Raw genomic sequence first — 22,719 nt, 5'->3', positions numbered from 1 at the left:
GTACTTGCAGTATGATTATGATATGATCTGCAAAATCGGATCAAGCAAGGGAAAATGCAAAGTCTTTTACATAGGCAAAATGTTGTGTATATACATACAAACATATACCACAAGGTCGCTAGTCAACTAGTCTGCTGAACTCTCTTGCTGCTTAACATATTTTGTTCGTCTACCTGCAGCTTTATTGAATGAACTAGGCGTTTCTTATAGTTGTTAATTGTTTAGTGCACTGATTTTCAGAAAAATTGTTTTTTTTTTTCAATTCTGTAAAAGGTTGGAAATAAGTTTATAATACTTTATAATAACCAGTACTCTCTTTTTTCATTGCACTTCTTTTTTACTTTGGGAAAATACTGTTTAAAAATCTCGCTCTTCTTTCTTTTCAAAACTTTGATGCGCCTTTACAGATAAATATGGCAATGTAATCGATACCTTATTGAAAATAATTATTTTTTTTTTGTGTTTTGGCTAGTGAATTTTTCTTGCAGCTTGAAAAGAGTCAGTCATGTGCACAGTTCGATTTTTATCAGCAAATGCAAGGTGTGCCATTGTGGTTATGAAGCAGTGAGCATTTCGGTATTTTCGGCATCATTCTGAGAGGGCACTTAATGATTAATTGTTGTTGTATTACCTGAAAATTCCATAAAGCAGCAAAATGCTATTTTTGCTGAGTGCTTCTTTCTTGCGATTACTTCCTTTCTAATTTTTTCTTTCGGAAAATCCCACGATTTGTCCTATACATACTTAAACTAAACCATATATAACCGCTTATTAATCTTCTTGTGCAGAAAAGCCTTTTTGCAGCAAAACAAAGGATTAGAGTTCTGGACCGGACTTAAATTTCGCGTTAGAATTGCACGATCATTTATCTAAGCCTTTATTCAGAAGTCTTGGAATGATCGATTTTTTTAGCTTTTAGTAGGACCAATTCGGTGGACTTATAATAATTCTATAAGAATTGTGAATTTTTTTTAATAACCCCTAATGTCTTTATGTACTATTTTTTATTTCATCTGTTATTTACAAAAGCCAAAGTAGTTGTGTAGCTTATTTCAAGCAAGTATTGGAGGTTCCGTTTTTCTCCTGTTGGTAAGATAGTGTTGCGGTGTTACGTTACCGACGGTGTATCTACTTAAGACACAAACCAAACAGTTGCAGGAAATACAGTACAGTGCCTTCCAAACTGTTTTAAAAACAATATGTATATGTATATATTTCTATCTTACTTTCACAATGAATTAAAATAATATTAATTTATTCGGAACTTTGACTCTTTGTTCTATTATTGCTCTTTTCGTTTACGACAATTTCAAGCCGTTCCTGTATTAATTTGATTTTCACGGAAATTACGTCATAAAAGTATAAAAAGTGAATCCTTAGCGATGATTTTTTAAGGATTCCGTTGTTTTTCACCATATTTTAATATTTCTAATACTTTCACTAGAACTTTTTCTAATACTAATTAATAAACTTCATTTCATGAGTTTACAATTATTTTTATGTTAGAGTCTGGACTCTATATTCTTGGTTTAATAAGGCAGCGATGACAATCTTGTCTTATCTATTTGTTTATCTATATATTACTTTGGTTGTAGTACATTATTTATACATACTTCTCAACTGCAGTAGTAAATGTACATGGTATTTATTTCAACCGTATTAATTATTACTTTTATTGAGCAATCGACTACCTAATACATTAGTTAATCTCCAGTCTTATGGATATTATTGCCGTTTGTGTGCCCTTGGCAATCCGGTGGGTGACATTTCGCAACAGCTGGTAGCAGTTTTATGTGAAAAACTGCCAAGCTTACCAACACTTGAAATTATCAATATACGCTAAACACTGGCAATAAATTGTATATTCCTTAATTTTTAAACGTTGCGAGCACTACCACAATCCAATCTAATTCGTGGAAATTCGTTTTTATTAAAAAGTATGAGTTTATTAAACTCTGAAAATAAGTATTTTGTTTAATATTACCAGAGTATATTGTTTACATTCTAGAGTTTTTAAAAACTATGCAACACTGCACTACGAATGTCAAGTGAAAGACATAGACAGTGAGGAATTGTAACAGGCAGTCACGCAGAGAAAATACCAAAAACGGCGAAGTAGCGCTGAAGTGATGAAAATGCACGAGACGTAGACGAGACAACGACGACAGCGCGACGACGTTCAAATCAATCGAAAGAGAAAATTATTATTTGACTAACGCTTATGATAAAGTGGTTAAAAATCGGAAAAAACGTGAGTGCAGAAATTTCGAAAACAAACATATTGGAAAGTGCAAAAAATTCGTTTCGGTTTTTGTAGACGTGTAAAATTTCATTGCCGTCTTATTGCGGCAGGTGCGCTGAAAGTCGCGAGTTGCGCCGTCGTCGAAATCGAAACCAAAAACGTCGATACAAAGCATCGAATTATTTCGTGTGGAAAATAACCAAATAACCCCACAGAAATATAAATTAAATCAATTTTTGGTTTACGTGCTTAGGTGAGACTCCGCTCGTGTATAGTGGTTCTTTTTCTTCGATTGCACATAAGTGTTATAATGTCCACTTATTAAAATATATACATATAAGGCATATAATGTAAAGTAGTACGAAAATTGCAACAGTTTCGCCACAGGCAGCAACAGCGCCAATACGCAGCGCCCCACACCTTTTCATCCACCCTCATCTTTTTCTGTTCATTTTTCCCATATTCATAGCCGTCGTTAATGACGTCGACTGAAGCGTTGAGTAGAGTTGTTGGCAGAATACGACGAAGTGACGTGCGCGTTTTTTGTACTTTTTTTTTGCTTTACCTTTTCTTTTACATTCTTCTTTGAAAAGTGGTCAACATATGCCGCATACTTGCGGGGGTGGTTTTGGCGACAGCTGGGTGGCAATGTTGTCTGCAGCGCTGTTGCTGTGCTGAGTTAAACGTTGACGTTTGCTGAAATTGTAACGGCGTGGCAAACCTTTCGTAGTGTTGCATGCATTGTGTTGCTTCATTTTTTATTTGGGAAAGCCGGAGGAATGTGCATGTGAAAGCCTAAAACTCGAAACATATGTTCTTTCTATTTTAGTGTGTGAAAGAGAATATAAAGATAAAAAGAATTGTATAAGTAGAAAAGAATGATTATATATTAAAGTCAGATGAGTGATTGCTAAGTTTAGCATTCGAGTAAAAGTGAAGGGTGTGAAATGGTGAAAAATACGAGCCAAGTTCCTTAGAAAATTAACACGCTACTAATTACTTGGTAGTTAAATAAGCTGAGTAGGTGAAATATAAAATTTAATGTGAAGTGAAGTGAACAGCCTTGTAGTAATGTGTGTATGAGACCTAAAATTATTCAGTACAATTGTGATGCATTTAAAATTTTTCGAATACCACGAATTTTATAATAATCCCGAGTTTTATGTGTTTAATTTTGAAATTTTTTGTTTCAGAATAAAATTATCAAATTATAAAATATAATGTGTGCTAGGTGTAGTGCATATTGCTCCTTATTGAGAATGTAGTGGTGCTGGGCGCCTCTCCGCCTGGAAGTGCAATTAACATTTGAATTTTCAATTTAAGTGTAAATAATATATTTTTTATACGTGTGCGTGTGTGTGCAATTCCATATTGCACCGAAAAGCAAAAAAATTCCGAAGTCATCGGGTACCACAACGTTACAACGTCTCAAGGCCAAGGCTGCAGGTGGTAGCGTAAAACGCAGTCGAACAAGCAACGCAGCGGCTGGGACAACAGTAACATCTACTAATAGGGGAAGTAGTGGGATTGGAGGAAGTGCCCGTGCAGCGGGTGGTCGTAAATTTACTGCAAACAGTATAACACAATTGCAACGAAGTGGCGGCGGTGCTGGTCAGTGGTCAGCAGGGACGGCGGCGACGACGGCTGGAGCGGGTGCTAGCACCGGAGTCAGTTCCTTTACAACGGCATCCGATTCATCTTTGCTGGCTGAAAGAGAATCGGCATATTTGCAAGGTTTTCAATCACCAAGCTATAACACCACAAAATCATATCAGCAACAACAAAACCAGTCCACTTACAACAATTCCCTCTATAACACCAATAATAACGCCAGTGCCAATTATTCAAATCACTCAAATTACGCAAATACATCATCGTCATCTCCACACACAACGACAACGCCTCATAACAAGCTTCCAACCGCAGGTGTTGGTTCAACGGCGATGATGATGACCAAACATAAAAGCTCGCTCGCAGAGCGCCTTAACATTGGAGACGAGGTGCGCGATTTAAAGCTTGGCTGCACATACAATCCAAAAAATACAACGACGGCCTTTCACACTATCAAATGTAAGTACATATAAGATCGTATTTCACATTTTAGATATCGGTTTATTTAAAAAAAAAACTAAACCCTCCAATTGATAAATAAAATAACATTTATTCTCTACATTTAACAGATGACTTCAAGCCAGCAAGTGTGGACAAAAGTAAAGTAGCTTTAGTGGACGTCGGCTCCAATAATCAAGTTACCGTTACCGTGCCAAATTTAGGTGAGTACCGAAAAACAGATATGTATGTATGTATGTATATAGCACTAGCAAATATGATATATTTAATAAGAGAAAAATAATAATTATGTATAAGGAATCAAGTAGTATTAATTGAAAAATAAATACTAATTATGTACCTAAAATAAAGATAAGTCAAAGTTAGATGCATACCAATCCTTTTCACACTAAACTGAACCGCTGATTTGTTTGGAAATGCACTTCTTAATTGCTGATTTTGCCCATTGTTTGACATTTTACATGCCCAGGTACCTATTGTATATACATATGTATGTATATGGTCTTTTAAAAACAGGACAATATGTACATATGTATATTTCATGGTTTATTTATAACTGTGTGCGTAGGTATATACATACATTTACTATGTATATACATACAATTATAATCGTGTAAGCGGTGTCTACGCCAATTAAGAAGAAGATATACAATTATAACAAATTCATTGAATTGGGTACTTTTTCAAAACAATGTGAATTCGTAAATTTGAATTATTCAATATTTTTTATGATAACTTTCAATCTCGACTACACGTGCCGTCATTTTTTTGCACCATAAAAATGTATTGAATGACAATTGAAACTTATTTTGACTCCTGATAACGTTAACTTTAATTAAAAAATGAATGTATGTATATAATATACATATTTGTATATCTGTATTTGTAATACACTCATATTTTTGCTGATAGGGAGAGAAATATTTTTTTGGAACTGCTGAGAAGACAATATTTTCTTAAAGTGAAGGGTGTTTCTGTAAGTACTTTGACATGATAAAAGGTTCTCAGTTTTCTAATTGTACGTATAGTTATATCTTAAAATCAATTTAAACTCAGTCCGTTGAACTTAAAAAATCAATTTCTAGCGAGGTATTGCTGCCATTCACTACTATTCACATATTTTTTTACATATACATACATATGTACATCAAGAAGTCTTTGGCATAAAGACTGTAAAAACAGAAGTACTATGTATGTTTAGCCATTTGGGTGCCTTATATTGAAGTTACGCTTGAAATGATGTATTGTCTGTACAAATATCAAGCATCGATCTATTAGAAAGCCCTGTACATGCGATAAAATGGATTGTGCAATAATATTGATAATATTTTATACATATCTCATGTATTCGAGTGCACACAATCTCACAATTACATATAATAATTTTCATGCTTTTCTACAATGTCAGAAAACTTTTGTTGCTAATATTCATAATTTTTTTTAGCAATTATGAATAGAAAATAGTGGATAAATTTTAAATAATACAATTGAAAACAATTTGTCGAAAAATAACATCCATTTGTTTTCAATAATCGTTTGTTAGCCGCGCTCTGCTCAACTATATTCAGGTGAATGCGTTTGCAAGCACTTTTGTTTAACATACAGCTATCCGTTCGTACGTGCTTTATTCTGTTCTCCTCTGCCCGAGCAGTCGCGGCTGACACTTGGCTGATAATCAGCTGACTTGTTACCCTGTAATGTCAGACTGATTGACATTGATTGTTTGCAACATGTTCTGTATTTTACAATTTTCTGTTGTCAATTTTAATATTATTGTTTTGATAGAGAAACATAAATTGAGTGGGAGTTTAAAATGCAGTGGTGTTGAACAAAGTTGGATCAAGTTTGTGAAGTTATTGTGTTATTTTGGTATGATTGTGATAAAAATGTGCCAAATTGGAATACGGAAGATTCAAAAGAAGTGTGTAATTTAATATAATCATTTAAGTTCCGTACAATATTTTTTTTACCTAACCTTAAAAGTTATTAATGTGAAACTTCCGTTTAATACATTTTTGCATACATACATACATACTATGTATGCGCATATTTTTCAATATATATTTCCGCTTTTAGTTTCTTTCTGATATTTAAACAATTATTGCATTCTAAATAGAAATTATGTACTTTGTATTGGCACTCCTCGCCTTCTGATACAAAACAATGAATAAAGCACATAGTTGCCTCATAATTAGACCCAGATTGAATGATCAAGTGAAAAGTGACTGCATTTAAGGCGGAAAAAAATAAACTCATCAGAACTTGAAACAAGTTCATTAACAAAACATAATCACCAACTCTGCTGGTTGGCAGAATGTAATGAATGCCGAGCTGAAAGCAATCAAAGAGAGAATGTGAATGTGGAGCGCTTGAAAGTGCACCACACTAAGCTTGTTCTACAACTAGTTCATCATATGCATACATATGTATATACGTACATATGTGTATATGTAGTTTACTTGTTTCAGTCCACTGGCTGGCTTATGGAAAGCAGAATTGAATCGATGGATGGTCTAACTTGTTAGCTTACAAATATCTGCACATAACAGCCAACTGCTGTGATTTTAAGTGAAATTGTAGCAGTGTACTTGCAAACATCTCCACCTGTGCGCACACGCTCATAAATCCACACTTACATATGTATGTATGTTTTTAAAGTGAAACTTTTTATGAATCATGTGTGTGGTCCAAGCACAAACTGAACCTATTGGCAGCTATAATCATTTTGCCTGCTTGTTTTTTGATATAACTTTTTCATTCTTCCATGTTTTTTCTTTAAATTAAAAAAAAATTTGGTATTCTTTCTTGGCCTGCAGCAATCACTTCTAGTTTGTGCTACATCTGTTTTTTTGTGTTCTTCACCCTCCTTTTTTTTTGCTTTTTGTATTGGCAACAATTACCGGCGTCCGGACGATTAGCAGCTAACAGTTGTTGGCTGCCCATTACAGTCTTGCCTTCCGCACACACCAGCCAATTTGTCTTTTTGTTGCTTAGTGGCTTTCTCATTTCAACGTCATATTTTGTTTGGTATGCCAACTATTTGCGAGCAGTAACGGAAATAAGCTACCACATAAATACGTATGAACATGCATACATACGTTACTAGTAACTAGCGTTTGGCCAAGCTGCGCCTCTAGCTCGTACTAATAGCGCTGCAAATAAATTACTAACCATACCAGCTGTGCCTATAACCGCTACTGTCTTAAATTTTAGTATAGTCAACTAACCGTAAAGTCTAACTTGCGCAACCATTGCCAAGTTTTATACAAAAAAAATATTAGTTGGTTTTATTTTATTTCAGTCATTTGTTTATTTATTTATTTAATGTGTTGTTTTGTTCACTTAACCTGCATAAAATTTATTTATTTTCTGCTTCACTGCTGGTCTTACCAGCACCACATTCACCACCTATTCTTCCGCCGCTACTCTACAATACACACACCCATACATATGTATGTATGTACATACATTCATATCCATGTGTCTGTGCTGCAACTTAACTAAGCTTCATTAGTGGCATTCACTGTGAATACCTTACTATATGCATGGTTAGTTTACTATCTCATTTAAATTTTTTTTCTGTTTTCTGTTTTTCGAGTTATTTTCTAATGCTCCAAATTCATCGTTGCCTTCAATTGAGGTTACCCACATTTATGCCGTTTTTATTTGTCTATAATATGTATTGTCAAAAGCGAATATTTATGTAAATGTTTATGTCTCCATATGCCGCTATTAATAGAATTTTATTAAATTTCTTTTTGTGTTATCGTTTTGTGTCACTTGGCACACTATTTAATAAAAACTTTGAATTAACTAACCTACTCTTTGCCTTCTGAAAAATGTATAAACACACTTTCGATCTAATTTTTCTGTTCAAATTATTATTCTAAACTATTATTTTCAAAATATCTTAATGAATGATTAGTAACTTAGTAGACTTAGTAAGTTTGCCACGCAGTTTGTAACATGCGAAAAGAGCCTGGAAGACCCTATAAAATAGATATACATATGTTTAAATGATCAGCATGACGAGCTAAGTCACTTTAATCATTTCCGTCTGTCTGTCAATTTATACTAGTCCCACCATTTTTGAGATGTAGATTTGAAGTTTTGCACAAGTCCTTTTTTACAAGAAACTGTTAATTTGTCGGAGCTACCGATACCAGACCACTATATTATCTATATACTACATATGTAGCTGGCATACAAACTAACAAATCAAAATCAAGTTCTTATATGGAAAACGTTTATATTTTACGAGGTAGTATCTTCCGTTTGACATGGATTGTTTTGTAAGGCAACGGTACAATCTTCGCACAATTTTTTCAGATATAGCTGCCATACAAACTGAGCGATTACACTCAAGTCCTTGTATGGATTTTCTTTTTTTTTTGACAAGCTATCTTCCCGAAATTGGTCTTAGATTATTATCCAAGGCATCGCACCAATCTCCAAACGAATTGCTTAGATCGGACACTATAGTATATAGCTGCCATGTAAATTAAGTGATTAACTCAGGATAAAGATTTGTATATCCTCTCTTATGCTAGTAGAAATGCACCTGTGAAAAGTTATAGCTTCGGTGCTGCCAAACTTAACGTTTATTTCTGTTTTTATTTTCATTTTATTTAAAGTATCTTAGTTTTGTAGCTAAAACGGGTTTGATCCAAAGCTATCCTTTGAAAGCAACCTAAATGGCAACGTCAATGTCAGCAAATCAGCTGATCATTCCAACCTTACGTCAAACTGTTTCGTGTCACCGCCAGTTTTATTTAAATCCACTCGTCTGCTCAATGCGCTTACTTTTACTTACAAATTTATACTCGAAAGCTTTTTTCCCTGGTGTGTGTAAAATGAAATGCCCATTGTGGCTTATCATAAACAAACACTTGGCAATTTAAATACTTTATTATTATATATATGTACATATATATATTTTTTTTTGCCTTATCATTTGCGATAAGTATTTTGTGCTCAACTTTTATATAATTTCTTGTGTGATGAAGAGTCCAATTAAATAATTATTTTTTATTATTTTTGAGTATAAACAATATTTTTTTATTACTTTTTTGGTTTTAAATATTTATTGACATAAATAGATTTTTTGTATGCCTCGCTTATCTGATAAAGTCAGCACGTGAGTTCTGTAATACTGATAGGCAATGTGCTAAGCTGCTTAAGCTAATTTCCTAGAATAGTTTCGAAATGTGCGTCAGAGCCGTAAAACTAATTTTAAAATTGTTTAAGTTTAAATATCAAAGTATTTTTTATTTATATTGAATAAAACTCAATTTTTATTTTTCAAACAAATGCTTTGAGAAAAATTTAAATGTAGACTTTTTGAACTTTATAAAATAGTTCAATTAATGTATTTATTAAAGAACATATTAATACTTACATACATATAGTAAATTCCCAATACTATTTAATCAATTTGAGTGTCTGATATGAGCCCTTATAATTGCTTATCAAAAAAATAAAGTTTTCCCTTTGGCTCACATTAAACTATTAACTATTTTATTGCTTTGTCAATGAACTTGCTTCATAAATGAGCACATACTAAGTATTTGAAGGACACATCAAGTCAATTATTTTTTTCACAATGTTTACCAATTCTATAAATGTATCATGCTTCTTTATTCAGTTTAGTCAAGTATTTCTGATTGAATCTATTAAAACGGAATTGAAATAAGTTAATTGTTGTTACGTGCTTTCTGTTAAAAAACATACAACATACGATCTAGATTTCTAGTGAATTGTGTGCAATTTACCTTTACTATTTCATCTAATGATGTAATCAAATATTTACGAACACTGATTGCTGATTTAAGGTGAATTTTTGAACTTATTAGCAGAAATTATTAATCATTTTGATTTATTGTAAACTTTTTTGTTTACGGAAGATAATCGAATTTTATGGTTAAACTTTCACATCGATTATATTAGTTGTAGCTATCAGCTGAGTCTATTTGACGCACCGCTGTCAAATTGTCAGCGATTAAACACAGATGTGGTGGAAATATTAAAAGAGCCTTGTAAATTTGTGAAAAATTATGAGATATTTGTAAAATCAGGAAAACAAAGTTTTATAATAGACAAAGATTTTCTAAAAAATATTTGTCCACAAATCTATAGACTTGTGGTGCAAAATACTTACATGATTTTTAATAGATTAGCATCACATGCCTTTCACTTTCAATCGTTTAAACATAATCAATAGAAAAGAATAACAGGTCCACACTAATTAACGTTGAGTGAGTAAGCTCTTTACTATATATGCATATGTACACATGTAGTATATACATTTGTATGTACATATATACATATATACAAGTAATCTTAAAAATTACGCGCATGCTTTGAGAATCTGCTGAAGTTGCCACCCCACCGCACACTCACAGACATCAATTGACGTCTGAAGTTGCTGTGGCTGTTCATCTGCAGTTTGTTATGTGTTGGCGTTAATTGATTTAACGCCTTTCACTTGTGCTGCTCTGCGCCACGAGCAATCTCTTTCATTTTCACATTAAATGACTTGTTGTATATGCGGTGTTTTCCATGAATTTCACAAATCTTTTTACGAAAGTGAAAAATCTGATCTGTTATATAACTTGTTATTTAAATAATTCGTTAATTAATTGTTACTTATATGTTATTATTACAAAAAAAAAATTTAACGAAAATAAAAAAGACAGATAACTGAAAGGATAAAGAAATTTAAGGTTGTAAGTAATAAAAAAGTTTAAGTTAAAAAATAAATATAAACAATTATTAAGGATTCAATTATGTATTTAAAGGAAATCTATAATATTTATTAGCTTCCATTATGTAATGATGTTTAAGGATCGTCATAATGTTTATTGGAAATTTTTAAATGCCAAATTTTCCTATTATTCAAAGATTTAAGAGACAATTAACATTGGCTCGTGTAATTGCACCACCATCAATTTTTTAAATATTTCCATCTATTTCCAACACTGGCATCAATCAAATGAAATACCTCATGCCAAATCAAAATCGAAAGAAAATAGAGGAAAGGTGAATGTGCGCAAAGCTAAAGTTGCGGAGAGAGAGATATTGAAATAAATCTCGGCACAAGTTGCAAACAAGTCAGTTAGTTGATGAATAATAAAAATCCCAAGCGTAAAATTCCATTTCATTTTTATTATGAAAAGAGATTATGTAAATGTCTTGCAAACTGTCAGCAGCGTCATTGCAGCCGTCATCGGCAATTCGTACACGCTGTACGGTGCACGGTGGTAATTTGCTGGCACGCCAACTGTTTCAACAGTATTTGGTGCTAGTCGTGTAGTGGTAATGTGAGCAGTATAGTGCCGGTAATAAAAGGGGAAAGTGCAAAAGCATGCACAAGGAAATGTTGGAAAATGAGCGTTGAATTGTAGAAAAAGTTTCCTTTCATTATCAAAAGCCATATTTTTTCCACAACTTCCACCAACACTTCCATGCACACGCACACTACTGCAAGCAGTGTCGCCCATTCATTCAACCATTCGCTAATTTTCTGCAACTACTATTCGCCAAACTGCGACGAAGGAATATTATTGCTGCGACTAAGCAACCGAGCAGCAAACAAATCTCTGTGTAACCACGAGCGACAACCAATGTCAAATAAGCAAACCCACAAACAAACAAACAAACATTGTGACAATTGCACCGCCAGTCGGTGGTAGTCTAACGTCACCAGCATTACTTACTACCGCCACAGCTGCGTCTCCATGCGCGCATTCACTATTTAATTTCATTTCTTCATCGCATTTTTATGATTAAAGTTTATTGCTGCAAAGTGTTTAGTTGCTTTTGTGTTATTTGAAAGAAATTTTTTAATTTCTAAAATTCGTTTTTGTATTGTAAACGAGTTTTTACTAGTTTATTCATGAAATTTTGTTATATTTAATGCTAGATTTAATGCAAAAACAGCTGATTGTAGTATCTTGAGCAGCATTCCTTCATATATTTATATAAAAAAAATTTGGCAAAAATATTAATAATAAAAAAGAAACATAAAATTAATCTTATTATTGCTTAAAAATAATTAAGAAAATTAAAAAAAAAAATTAAATTATAATACCATAATAATTACATATATGTACATACATATGTATAAAAAAAATTAAAGTAAAATAATTACAAAAGATATACATACATGTAATAAAATAATATGTACATAAGATAAGAAAAGCTAATTAAATGAGGATTGCACCGCGACCTAGGGTATATTGTGCCCCCTCCTAACTCACAACGTCTCAACTAGCCCCAGCAAATTGAAGAGTTCTAATTTACTACTACTAGGTGCTATGTAGGCGAATATGTATGTATGCATATGTACATAAGCTGTAATTAAGAAATGGTTGTTGTTGTAGTGTTGACGGTTGATAAAAATCCGGGTCCACTCCGGTTATTTAGATCCGACTGTTATTAATGCATTAAGTAAGAATTTAATGAACAAATATTTAATGAAAAAAATAGTTATTGTTTTCTTGATTAGTAAAAACTACTTTTGCACCTCCTGAATATTGAAAACAGATAAAACTTTTTTTTTTGTAAATTTCCCAAAAAAAAAATAATATTTAGGAAATAAATTTATAACCATTATGAAAAAAATAGTTATTGTTTTCTTGATTAGTAAAAACTACTTTTGCACCTCCTGAATATTGAAAACAGATAAAACGTTTTTTTTTTTTTGTAAATTTCCAAAAAAAAAATAATTTTTAGGAAATAAATTTATAACCATCTAATTTTCTTGTAAAAATATATGTATATTCTTGGTAGTTTGTTTTTAGTTTTAATTTAAAAAAATTAATTTTTACGTTTTGGAAAAAATGTGAAAGAATCAGTAATTAAAATCATACTCAAATTTAATAATTTAATTTTTTTGCAAAAATAAATGTATTTTTAGTAGTAAAAGTTAAATTAACTAATGCTAACAAATTAAGTAAATGAAAGAAAACTGAGACCACATAAAATGAAACTGTTACATAAAGTTTTCACCTTCCGCCAAATGACTAGCTTTTCAATAGCACTTCATTGTCAACGTCTGCCAGCGGCTTGCACTTTTAATTTTCTTCATATGTACTTCCACTGCTTCACTCTGCACATTCGCTGCAATTATATTTAATGCACCCACACAACAACGCCAGTAATGATACTCCTTTTCATTATGCGCTTCTCTGCAATGCTTCGTTGATTTCCAACATAAAATACCAGACAATTAAATGTCATTTTCTTAGTTGCCACTTCTATTTGGTGTTTCACTTTTCCGTTGAAATTTAATTACTGCAAAAGTAAAAAAAAAAACATTCGCTATATACATATGTACATAAAAGTAAAAAATTATGTCATGCTGAATGCAGCTAGCATCGCGGTTAGTTACCAATTATGCTTATTATTTTTATTTTTATTTTGTTTTAATACACATGTGCTACACACACAATTATGACACCTCAACATAGCATTGTCACCATGATTACCAAGACTGCGGCATAATGCCAGCTAAAACCGATTTTATCAACCCATCAGAGTTGTCGAGTATAATCTCTGCTTTGGTATAGCATATACACTAACTTTATTTACTTTCATCCGACATTCGCTTTATTTATTTCTATTTAATTTTTTGTTTTCATCCAATACACGTTGTACGCCATTGTTGTTTTGTATAATCCCTCTTTCTTCTCTTTTAGTAATCAAAATTAATTTGATTTAATTTATACATTTTTAAGGTCTTTGCTAACGTCAAGGTTTACGCATACTGTTTGTTATTGTTGTTGTTTAGTTACAACCTGTGTTCCTTCAACTTTGACTAATTATATATGTATGTATTTCAAATTGTCGTGTGGCAGAAATATGCCGAAATATGTAAGTTTTGTCAATTGCCAAAAAAAGAGACTTTCACGCATCGCTTGTCAGCCATTCGAGGTTAATGATAGACGATTTGACATTGGACCAGACATATTCGGCTTTTAGTTAATTACGCCAAGTCGTATTTGGTACTGCTCAAATAAAATGCCAAATGCCAAATGCATGTTGGAAGAGTGGAATTGTTGAAATTTCATTTTCTCTTTTTAACTTCTAGTATTAAGCTTTGCTTATTGTATGATCACTTAAGTAAGTGACTTGATTTTAAGCACTTTTTTGCTTTTATTTCAATATTAACATATTATAAATATATATGTATATATATATATTTATTTTATAATTTAGCCATAATACTCTCCTACACTTAGGCGTTCATTAAAATCTTGATTTCACTAGTCTACATGCGTCAGCTGAAAGTGTTTTTGTTCCAGCTACACTGTTTCATATTTCATTATTATTACAAACATTTAAAAATTTTATAATAAAATATGGTTCAATATTGATATAACCATAAAATCTATAAGTATTATTATAACACAACTATTGCGATCTGCGTATATTAATGCACAAATAACTACTTCCACATTTGTGTGTGTATAATTTTTTACTGTTTAATTAAATGCTTACTTTTTGAATTCGCAACGAACATCAGTTTTTATGTTATTTATTTTATTATTTTTTTTTTTTCAATCAGCCGCTGTGTTGCCAACAATTTCACCTTCAAATTTCACAATTAACTTAAATATGCACGTTTCAGTGGTGATAATTACATAAAAGAACTTAATATTCGTGCGCTAAGAAACTAAAAAATAAAATTGCAACTAAAACACAATATAAAATAATTACATTTAAATAATAATAATTAAAATGAGCAAAAAATAATTATTAAAATACAAGTTAAAGGTTGCACAGCTGTATTTTTCCCATTGTAATTCTATTGTAAATCGCCAAAAACAATAATAATAAATATTAAGCATAAAAATAAACAAAAACAGGACTCAGGTTCAGAACTGCCTAATTAACCCGTAAACACATTTACCATAATCTTAATTAAACTTACGTATACGCCCTGGTGCACTCAAGTTGTGAGACTGTCACCCAATTACATATATACATACATACAATGTATATATGTAACATGCATTTTGTTTTTGTTTTCCTTCTAACTATTCATAATACGCACATAACACTTTTTAACTGCATCCAACATATGCGGCCATACGCTGACACTCATTTCTGCTCATCAGCTCAGCGCACATTTGATTTATACTTTCCGGCAGTTACTCTCTGTCGGTATGCGAAACTTATTCAAATCATCGCTCGTTGGCGTCCAGTGTCTGGCGATTTCATTAAGCATTCTGTCGCTTTTGGCATTTACTCCCGTTTGCTCTCTGAATATTTTTGATTATTTTCCATATCTACGCGAATTCTCTCCGCAAATTGACCTCTCTTCAGCGTTTGTTTTTTTATACCTCTTTGTATTTGTTGTGATTTATACGCACGTGTTGATTGTGTCTTTCTTATTTTGCTTTTGTCTGTGTATTTTTGGCTATGTTTTGTTGCTCTGTTGCTGACCTTAATTTTGAAATATTATTTAGCCACTCATTTCGTGGATTTCGCACTTGTTTAAATACGAATTCCGATGTAGGAAGGTGTATGTATGTATGTAGCTGTCAATGAAGTATGGTCTATAAATTTATTTTTATCATTTCTTTTGCACACGTACATACACACATTCATCCGCGTGCACACATCTGCGTTTGCATAAACAAATTTTTTTGCGGAAATACCTTTCGCTAGAAAAACTAACCAGAATCAGATAATAAATATGGGTATACATACATATGTATGTACATATGTATGTGCCCTTGAATTTTATGGAATATATCACAATATTTGTATTTACCTATATAAATAAATGATAATAATAAAATATAATTTTTAATTTATAATTTTTTTCTTCTAATTTCAAAACATTTTTTTATACATATGTACATATGTATATTACGGTTTATTATTAATACAATATTTCAACCTTTATAATTTCACACGCTTTTCATACGATTTCCTACTCAACTCTTGTTGTGTGTAATCGCCGCACATTCATATTCACATAATGCCTCAAATCCCCGTACTCATCAGATAGTTGATGATCAACTACAGCATCTTTTCATTTCGTTATCTTTGTTGTTACGTTATTTGAGGAATATGAATGAAGCGTCGTCGCATCACATGCGTTATTGGGTTCATACTTTTACTTCACCTAAACGTGACTTCATACATACATATCTGCATATAAGCAGACATACCCGTTTGCATATGCGCCGGCGTCTCTGTCGGCAGTGACGTCTGCGTCGCATAAGTCAATGTTTGCAGCGCTCAACATCGATGTCAATGACTTTGTTTTGCTAAATGTCACAGCGGCTTTGTTGTTTCGTGTTGTGGGATGAGCTTCAATTCAAGTATTGCTTGTGCAGGGATTTGCCGAACATTTTCCCTGCTGTTTACCGCTTTTCGTGCTGATTCAGCGCTTCAATTTAGTGTTTAATTTATTTCGGGTTTCTTTTTCATTGTAGTAAAAAAAATGTACATACATACGTATGTACTTATGTATATTATACCGTCCCGAGCTGTCTCAGTATTTGCATTTTACTTGTAGCGGCGACGCCTCTAAATTCAAAGAAAAATGTAGAAATGCCACACAAAAAAATATTGCTTTGCCTAAACAAATGGTCGGCCGTAAATTTTTTTCCATCGCTGGTGTTTGTGATAAATTGCACACTAAAATGTTTATTGGAAGTTCGCTTTCAAATCAAAGTTCACTAATGGAAAAAATCGAATTAAGTGCGAAGGGTAATAAAGTGAAAAGTGAAATAGGCCGGTTTACACATAAGTGATTGGATACCGGTTTCATTTAATGAATTTACATTAATTTTGATTTTTTTTTTTTTGAAATACATGTCTAGCATTATTGATTGTTTTCTAAATAAATTTTGCAACTCCAATACTATGTATTTAATTAATAATATGAGATAGAAAGTTCACTGGTGAAGCAACCAAAATAATCGAAAAATGATAAAAGTCAATGAACTTAAAGCCGACGTTTTTTTTTTCCTTTTTTTGAATTTGAGGAAGAATATAATGACTCTGTTTTAAATTAGTATCCGCTAAAAAAAAGAATAATATTTAATTATTACCATCTTCTATAAGAACAACTTAATTTTAAATACTTAATAACCAAAGTAATGAATAAAAAAATATACAGTGAAATTTCTCATAACCGGACACTCACCATCGCAGTGGTATAGGAGCGTGGCAAAACGTATGTTTTAAATTCATTATTAGAGTCAGAAGCTGCAATTCAGTATTACATTTCATTGAATTAATAAATGCGAGCCAATATCAGGTGTTAGTGAACCAGACGGCACTAGAGCAAGACCATTTGCTTGCTATGATCATTTTACGTATTGTTCTTTAAAAAACAGTCTCAAAACATCAAAAATTAATAAAAATTAAAGAAAGAATCGAGAACTATAAGAATACACAATTTTCTTGGCAAATTATCGTTTGTCAGCGATAACGCACCTTGTATTGCCAAAATAGTGTCTGTGTCCGGTCATTGGAACGTTCTCATGTCCGTTTATAGGAATTGTTTTTGTATGAATATAATAATGAAAACATTGTGTTCATGAAATCAGTTATGCGAGATGGCCGACTATGAGAAGTGTCCGCAATGCGAAAATAGATAAAATGAAGCAATAGTCCAAAATAATTAAAATTTAATGTATATACTATATAATAATAATAAGTCTTTAAAATAGTATAGTTTTTGAAAGAAATGAGATCTTTATCGAAAGTAAAACTAATTTGCTGAGATATAATTTTATTAAAAATTTCATTTTGGAAAGAAATAACGAAACCGCAATGTGTTTCTTATCGCATTCGTTTAAAGTCAACAAGAATGTATACATATCTACTAGGTCTGTCCTTAAAGTAACCGTATTTAAAAAATAATCACAAGAAAATTATTAATTTTTTTTATCAAAACTCGTTTAGCTTTTTTGTCTTCATTTAATTCTCGTGGAACAGACTATTCATTTACCCTTATCTTCAGTTAAAATTCTCAAAATAGTGTTATTGGTCGTTTTTAATCACAAATGTTGGCATCGAAAACAGTACTTTTTTCACCAATTCAGCTCTATGTATTATTAGCTTATGGGCGACCTAGCTTTTGGTCGTCTTTTAAATCCTCACAATCATTTTTAATTCGTGTAAACCACATATAAACTTGATTCCTTGAATGTTATCAACACAATGTTTTTTCATCGATATATATACATATGCATGTTATTTCAGAGATTTTTTTAAGTTTAACACAAAGTTTTATTTTTGTGCTTTGTAAAAATGGAACAATTGCGCACTTTTTCTTTTATTGAAATGACTAACTTTAACATTTGTCATCCGATCTACAACATGAAGATGAATGTATCTTTTTAATGCTGCAAATAATAAATATAATTTCGGTTATTTTTGCGATAGGACTTGCGCAATTTTTTCATCCTTTAAAGCTATCTTAGTTTTTGCTTAAATTTCTTTACGTTCGTTTAGCTTGGCTGTATATACATATGTATGTATGTTTATAAATAGAAACGTGTATGCCCAAAGAAAAAGGAAAAAATATGTCTCGTGATAACAATGAGTTATCAACAAGTAGGCAAGCAGTTCATTCAGCCGTTCGTTGGGTAACAACAATTGGTGTGACTTTCATTTCATTGCAGGTGGTTTCTGTTCGGTGACATTTTAATCGCACTTTATCGCTGCACAGTCACACGTTTTTTTTATTTTTGTTTTAAACAATTTTCGAAAGCGCCAACACTCAACACTATCAAGCGAAAAAAGTAAAAAGAGAAGAAAATACAGCTAAAAAAATAAATAGCCACAATTGATATAAAATGTCATGAATTTATAGAAGCAACTCACGTAATGGAGAGACAGCGCGCAGATAAAATAACAGCAACAATAAACACAATCAGTGGAATGTAGAGCGTAAAGTGCTGCCGGTCGCTGCTGCTCTGCGCTGTGCTGGCTGTCATTGTTTCGGTAATATCACATTTACCAGCCAAGTGGCAGTCGTTCAGTCAGACGATTGCATTGCATATTGCTGCTAAATTGTCGCTACTTTTATACGAGTATACCTATAGCTATTTAACTTTTTATTGGTTGTATATCAGGTCTCCTTGTTGTTGTTTTCCTACCCCTGCTCTCATTTGCAGCTATCAACAGCTGCTGTCGCATGTCAATTGCAGTGATATGTCAATTGCCAACCAAGCATTGGCAGCAAGTCACTCACACAAGCACACACGTGATGCACTTATTTGTACTCACCTCACAAGAGCCGTCACCCACACTCGCCGCTGTGACATGGTGAATAAATATAATTTATTTATTTACTTTTTTTCGGTTTTGTAAGCAATCGCCACACTCAAGTCAAAAGCTATTCAATGCAATGATATTTGTGTGCTGACATGTGGCTGACATAAAGCTGCATGCAGCACGCACTCAGCGCCTCGTGTATGCATATGTGTGTGTATTTGCGCGCTGCTGGCATGCATGACAGCCGGTGGAAAGTGCAGGCGAAATGTGTGAAATTAGTTTAAAATAGGAAATTAATAATGCAAATAGAATGCCATTATGCGGGTTAAAGGCTGCCCGGTTGTTTATGTAATGAGTTAAATTGTTTTATATGCTTTTAGGTGTGCACATTTTTCCAATGAAAGCATTTAATTATAATGGCAAATGCATTTCTTACAACGCAACAATATGTTTTGGTACAGAGAAAAACTATTATATTTTTTTAAGCTGTGTTCACACTAGCTAATATATTATTGAAACCAAGTTCAGCTGAAATATTTTTTTAAACTAATACTTGTGTTTATTTGTGGATTTCATTACATTAAACAAAGCTGTGAGAATTGTTTTTGATCATGTTTGTTTTTAATTTTGAATTATGCCCATATCGGATGTTATGTAAAGAAGTTAGGTTAGCTAACCGGCGTACACGATAAGTTGAGTTCGTGACTGTCGTGGTTTCAAGTTCCGACCACAGCAAAATTTCTTCTCCAACCATGCCTGTATTTTCCCTTGCTATTACTCACAAGGGATTTATATTTTTTAGAAAATAATAATTTCTGACTAATAATAATAAGAAAGAGACAGATTTGGTATTAAAGGGAGTGTAAAGAAGGTTATGAATGAACAGGATTTGAAAGAAAATTAATGCCAAGCTTTTAATTAAAAATAAAAAAAAAAATTTTTTCCTTCTGCCTACTTCGTGTTCTACAATATTGAGTATTTTTTGAAAAGCTTATTTTAACAAAATTTCAACATAGCTTAGCTTTTTTGTCTTATTTATACATATTTAATTACTTTTAATGATTGTGTTTCAGTTACTAAGATGTAAATCCTTCCTTTTTATCCATTCTCATTCCACCGTTTTATTTGAAAAATATTTTTTTGTTTGTAACGCGAATTTTTAAATTTAAAAATATTTTCTTGATATGTAATCCAATGTGCTTTGAATTAAAAAAATAAATTTTGAATTTTTATTATTAAATTAAAGAATAAAATTAATTTTAATATTAAAAAAAAAATTAAAATTTATGGGTTATGTATTAAATTCATTTGGATCTTTTTGTACAAATTTCTGGGAATAATAAAAAATGTTAAATAAAAAAATTAAAAAAAAGAACAATTTTGGAAATTTTTTTGTACAAAAAATATTTACAAATTATTATATGTATGTTCATAATCAGGGCTGCGATTTTTTAATTCAAAAACCAATTTGCATAAAAAATTGAATTTTAAATTTAAATACTTCAAATTTTAATTCTGAATTTGCCGAATTTTGTATTATATGTACATATTTTATTATTTTTCAAACCTACAATCAAAAATAATTTTGTTTTTATAAATATTATTGTTTTTGACCGCATTAAGGAACGTAAAATCGTAACCCCCAAAATTTCGTTTGCATGATAATTCGCCTAAAATGTAACTAACAATCTTTTTTGAATAATATTCACGCCTTATTCAGCGACCTTCATTCCAACGTTTTCACGCCTTAAGATAATTGCTAAAACGAGAAACAACCGCAACAATAACAACAACTATTAGTAACAACTAAATAGTTTGCAGATAATTTAATTAGAATGTACATTCAGAATTTGTGTCAACACAGATTGTTGGCGTCCATGCTGTGGGCCAGACTGTGTCGACACACTTAGCACACACCTACACGAAATCAACGAAAAAACGACAGCTACGGCGAAAGCGAAAGAGTGATAGCGTAGAGAGTAAATGGTTAGGTGGGGTACACTTACTAGGGTGTGTGTGCTCTGCTGACGCATTTCACAGCTGTTTAATAATACTTCTACAGATTGTACAAATGCACGTACCTATTTATATATATTTTATTAAATAACGGCAAGTACGGGCAAAAAGCAACAAATAAAAGCTCTCAAATGTACATACAAACATATGTATATGCATATCAACAAATCAATTTCCTGGCAGTAGTACAAATAAAATCACACATACACACTTTCGCAAATAGGCGACTACACGCTCATAAGCAATTGAATGTGCCTGCGCAAGCATAGAATAAACTATTTAAAACGCTTTGCAAAACAACGCAACTTTGCGAAACACATACATATTAACATACAAAACTATAAGCGAAATAAAAAAGTAAATAAATAAATAAAAAACATCTACATTCAATGACAAAGCACATGGCAACTTTGAAATGAAATTTGTGCCGACTCTTATTGAACTCACGTTTTCGTGTGGAGTGTGTATGTGTATGTGCAACGAGGTTCTGTTTCCAAAGGCATATTCAGGTGAGGTGTGTTAAGGTGGTGAATGTGTTTCGTAAAGGTTCTTATGGTTAACTGCAAAAACAGTAAATAAGTAAATAAATTGTTAGAGAGTATCGACCAAGCATGTATCACATAAGTATGCATGTATGTATGCGTGTGCGTTTAAAAAACTACAATAAAGCATTGAACACATGGTGCTGCTGCTGCTGACGTCGTCACCTCACTCTCGACAGTCGCCCACCACATCTGTACTTACCGCTGGTAAGCCGCTTACTGCACACGTGTTGCATTGACGTACGTCGACGTGTCAACAAAACTGAAAACAATTAGACGCCAATGGCAATGTGCGAAAATGCACGATTTATTGCAACTTTTAAGGTAATTACACGTGTTTTACGAGCATCTGGTGGGGAAAATAACTCTGTGTTTGTGCATGCCCTAATACAGAATGTATGTACATGTAGAATGTTTCAAAACTGTTATCACTCTACGTATTTTAATGTAAAAAAAGTTTGATTGAAAAAATCATCTCCACGTAATTATTGCAAACAAATCCTGAATGGTTCACACAGAGTTGAATCCATTAAATTAGGGTAATTCAAAAAACAGTCGGGAGAAGGGGATTGAAACAATTGTATGATTGCGAAATAGAACAAG

General features: G+C 32.2%; 1 protein-coding gene across 1 annotated transcript in view; it reads left to right on the top strand.

Moving 5' to 3' along the window:
• The first annotated feature begins 3,571 nt into the window (after positions 1-3,571).
• Positions 3,572-22,719, top strand: part of LOC120773023 (ell-associated factor Eaf-like) — a 34,101-nt gene continuing 14,953 nt past the window's right edge. Inside the window, exons 1-2 of the mRNA XM_040101952.1 lie at positions 3,572-4,312; positions 4,423-4,515. Of these exons, the coding sequence (XP_039957886.1) occupies positions 4,186-4,312; positions 4,423-4,515 (220 nt within the window). The 5' untranslated portion in view covers positions 3,572-4,185. The remainder of the gene's footprint in view (positions 4,313-4,422; positions 4,516-22,719) is intronic.

This window comes from Bactrocera tryoni, chromosome 3 (genome assembly GCF_016617805.1).
Source record: "Bactrocera tryoni isolate S06 chromosome 3, CSIRO_BtryS06_freeze2, whole genome shotgun sequence".
Taxonomy (NCBI): Eukaryota; Metazoa; Arthropoda; class Insecta; order Diptera; family Tephritidae; genus Bactrocera; species Bactrocera tryoni.
Note: the sequence above shows the minus strand (reverse complement) of the source record. Positions and strands in the feature narration are given on the sequence as shown.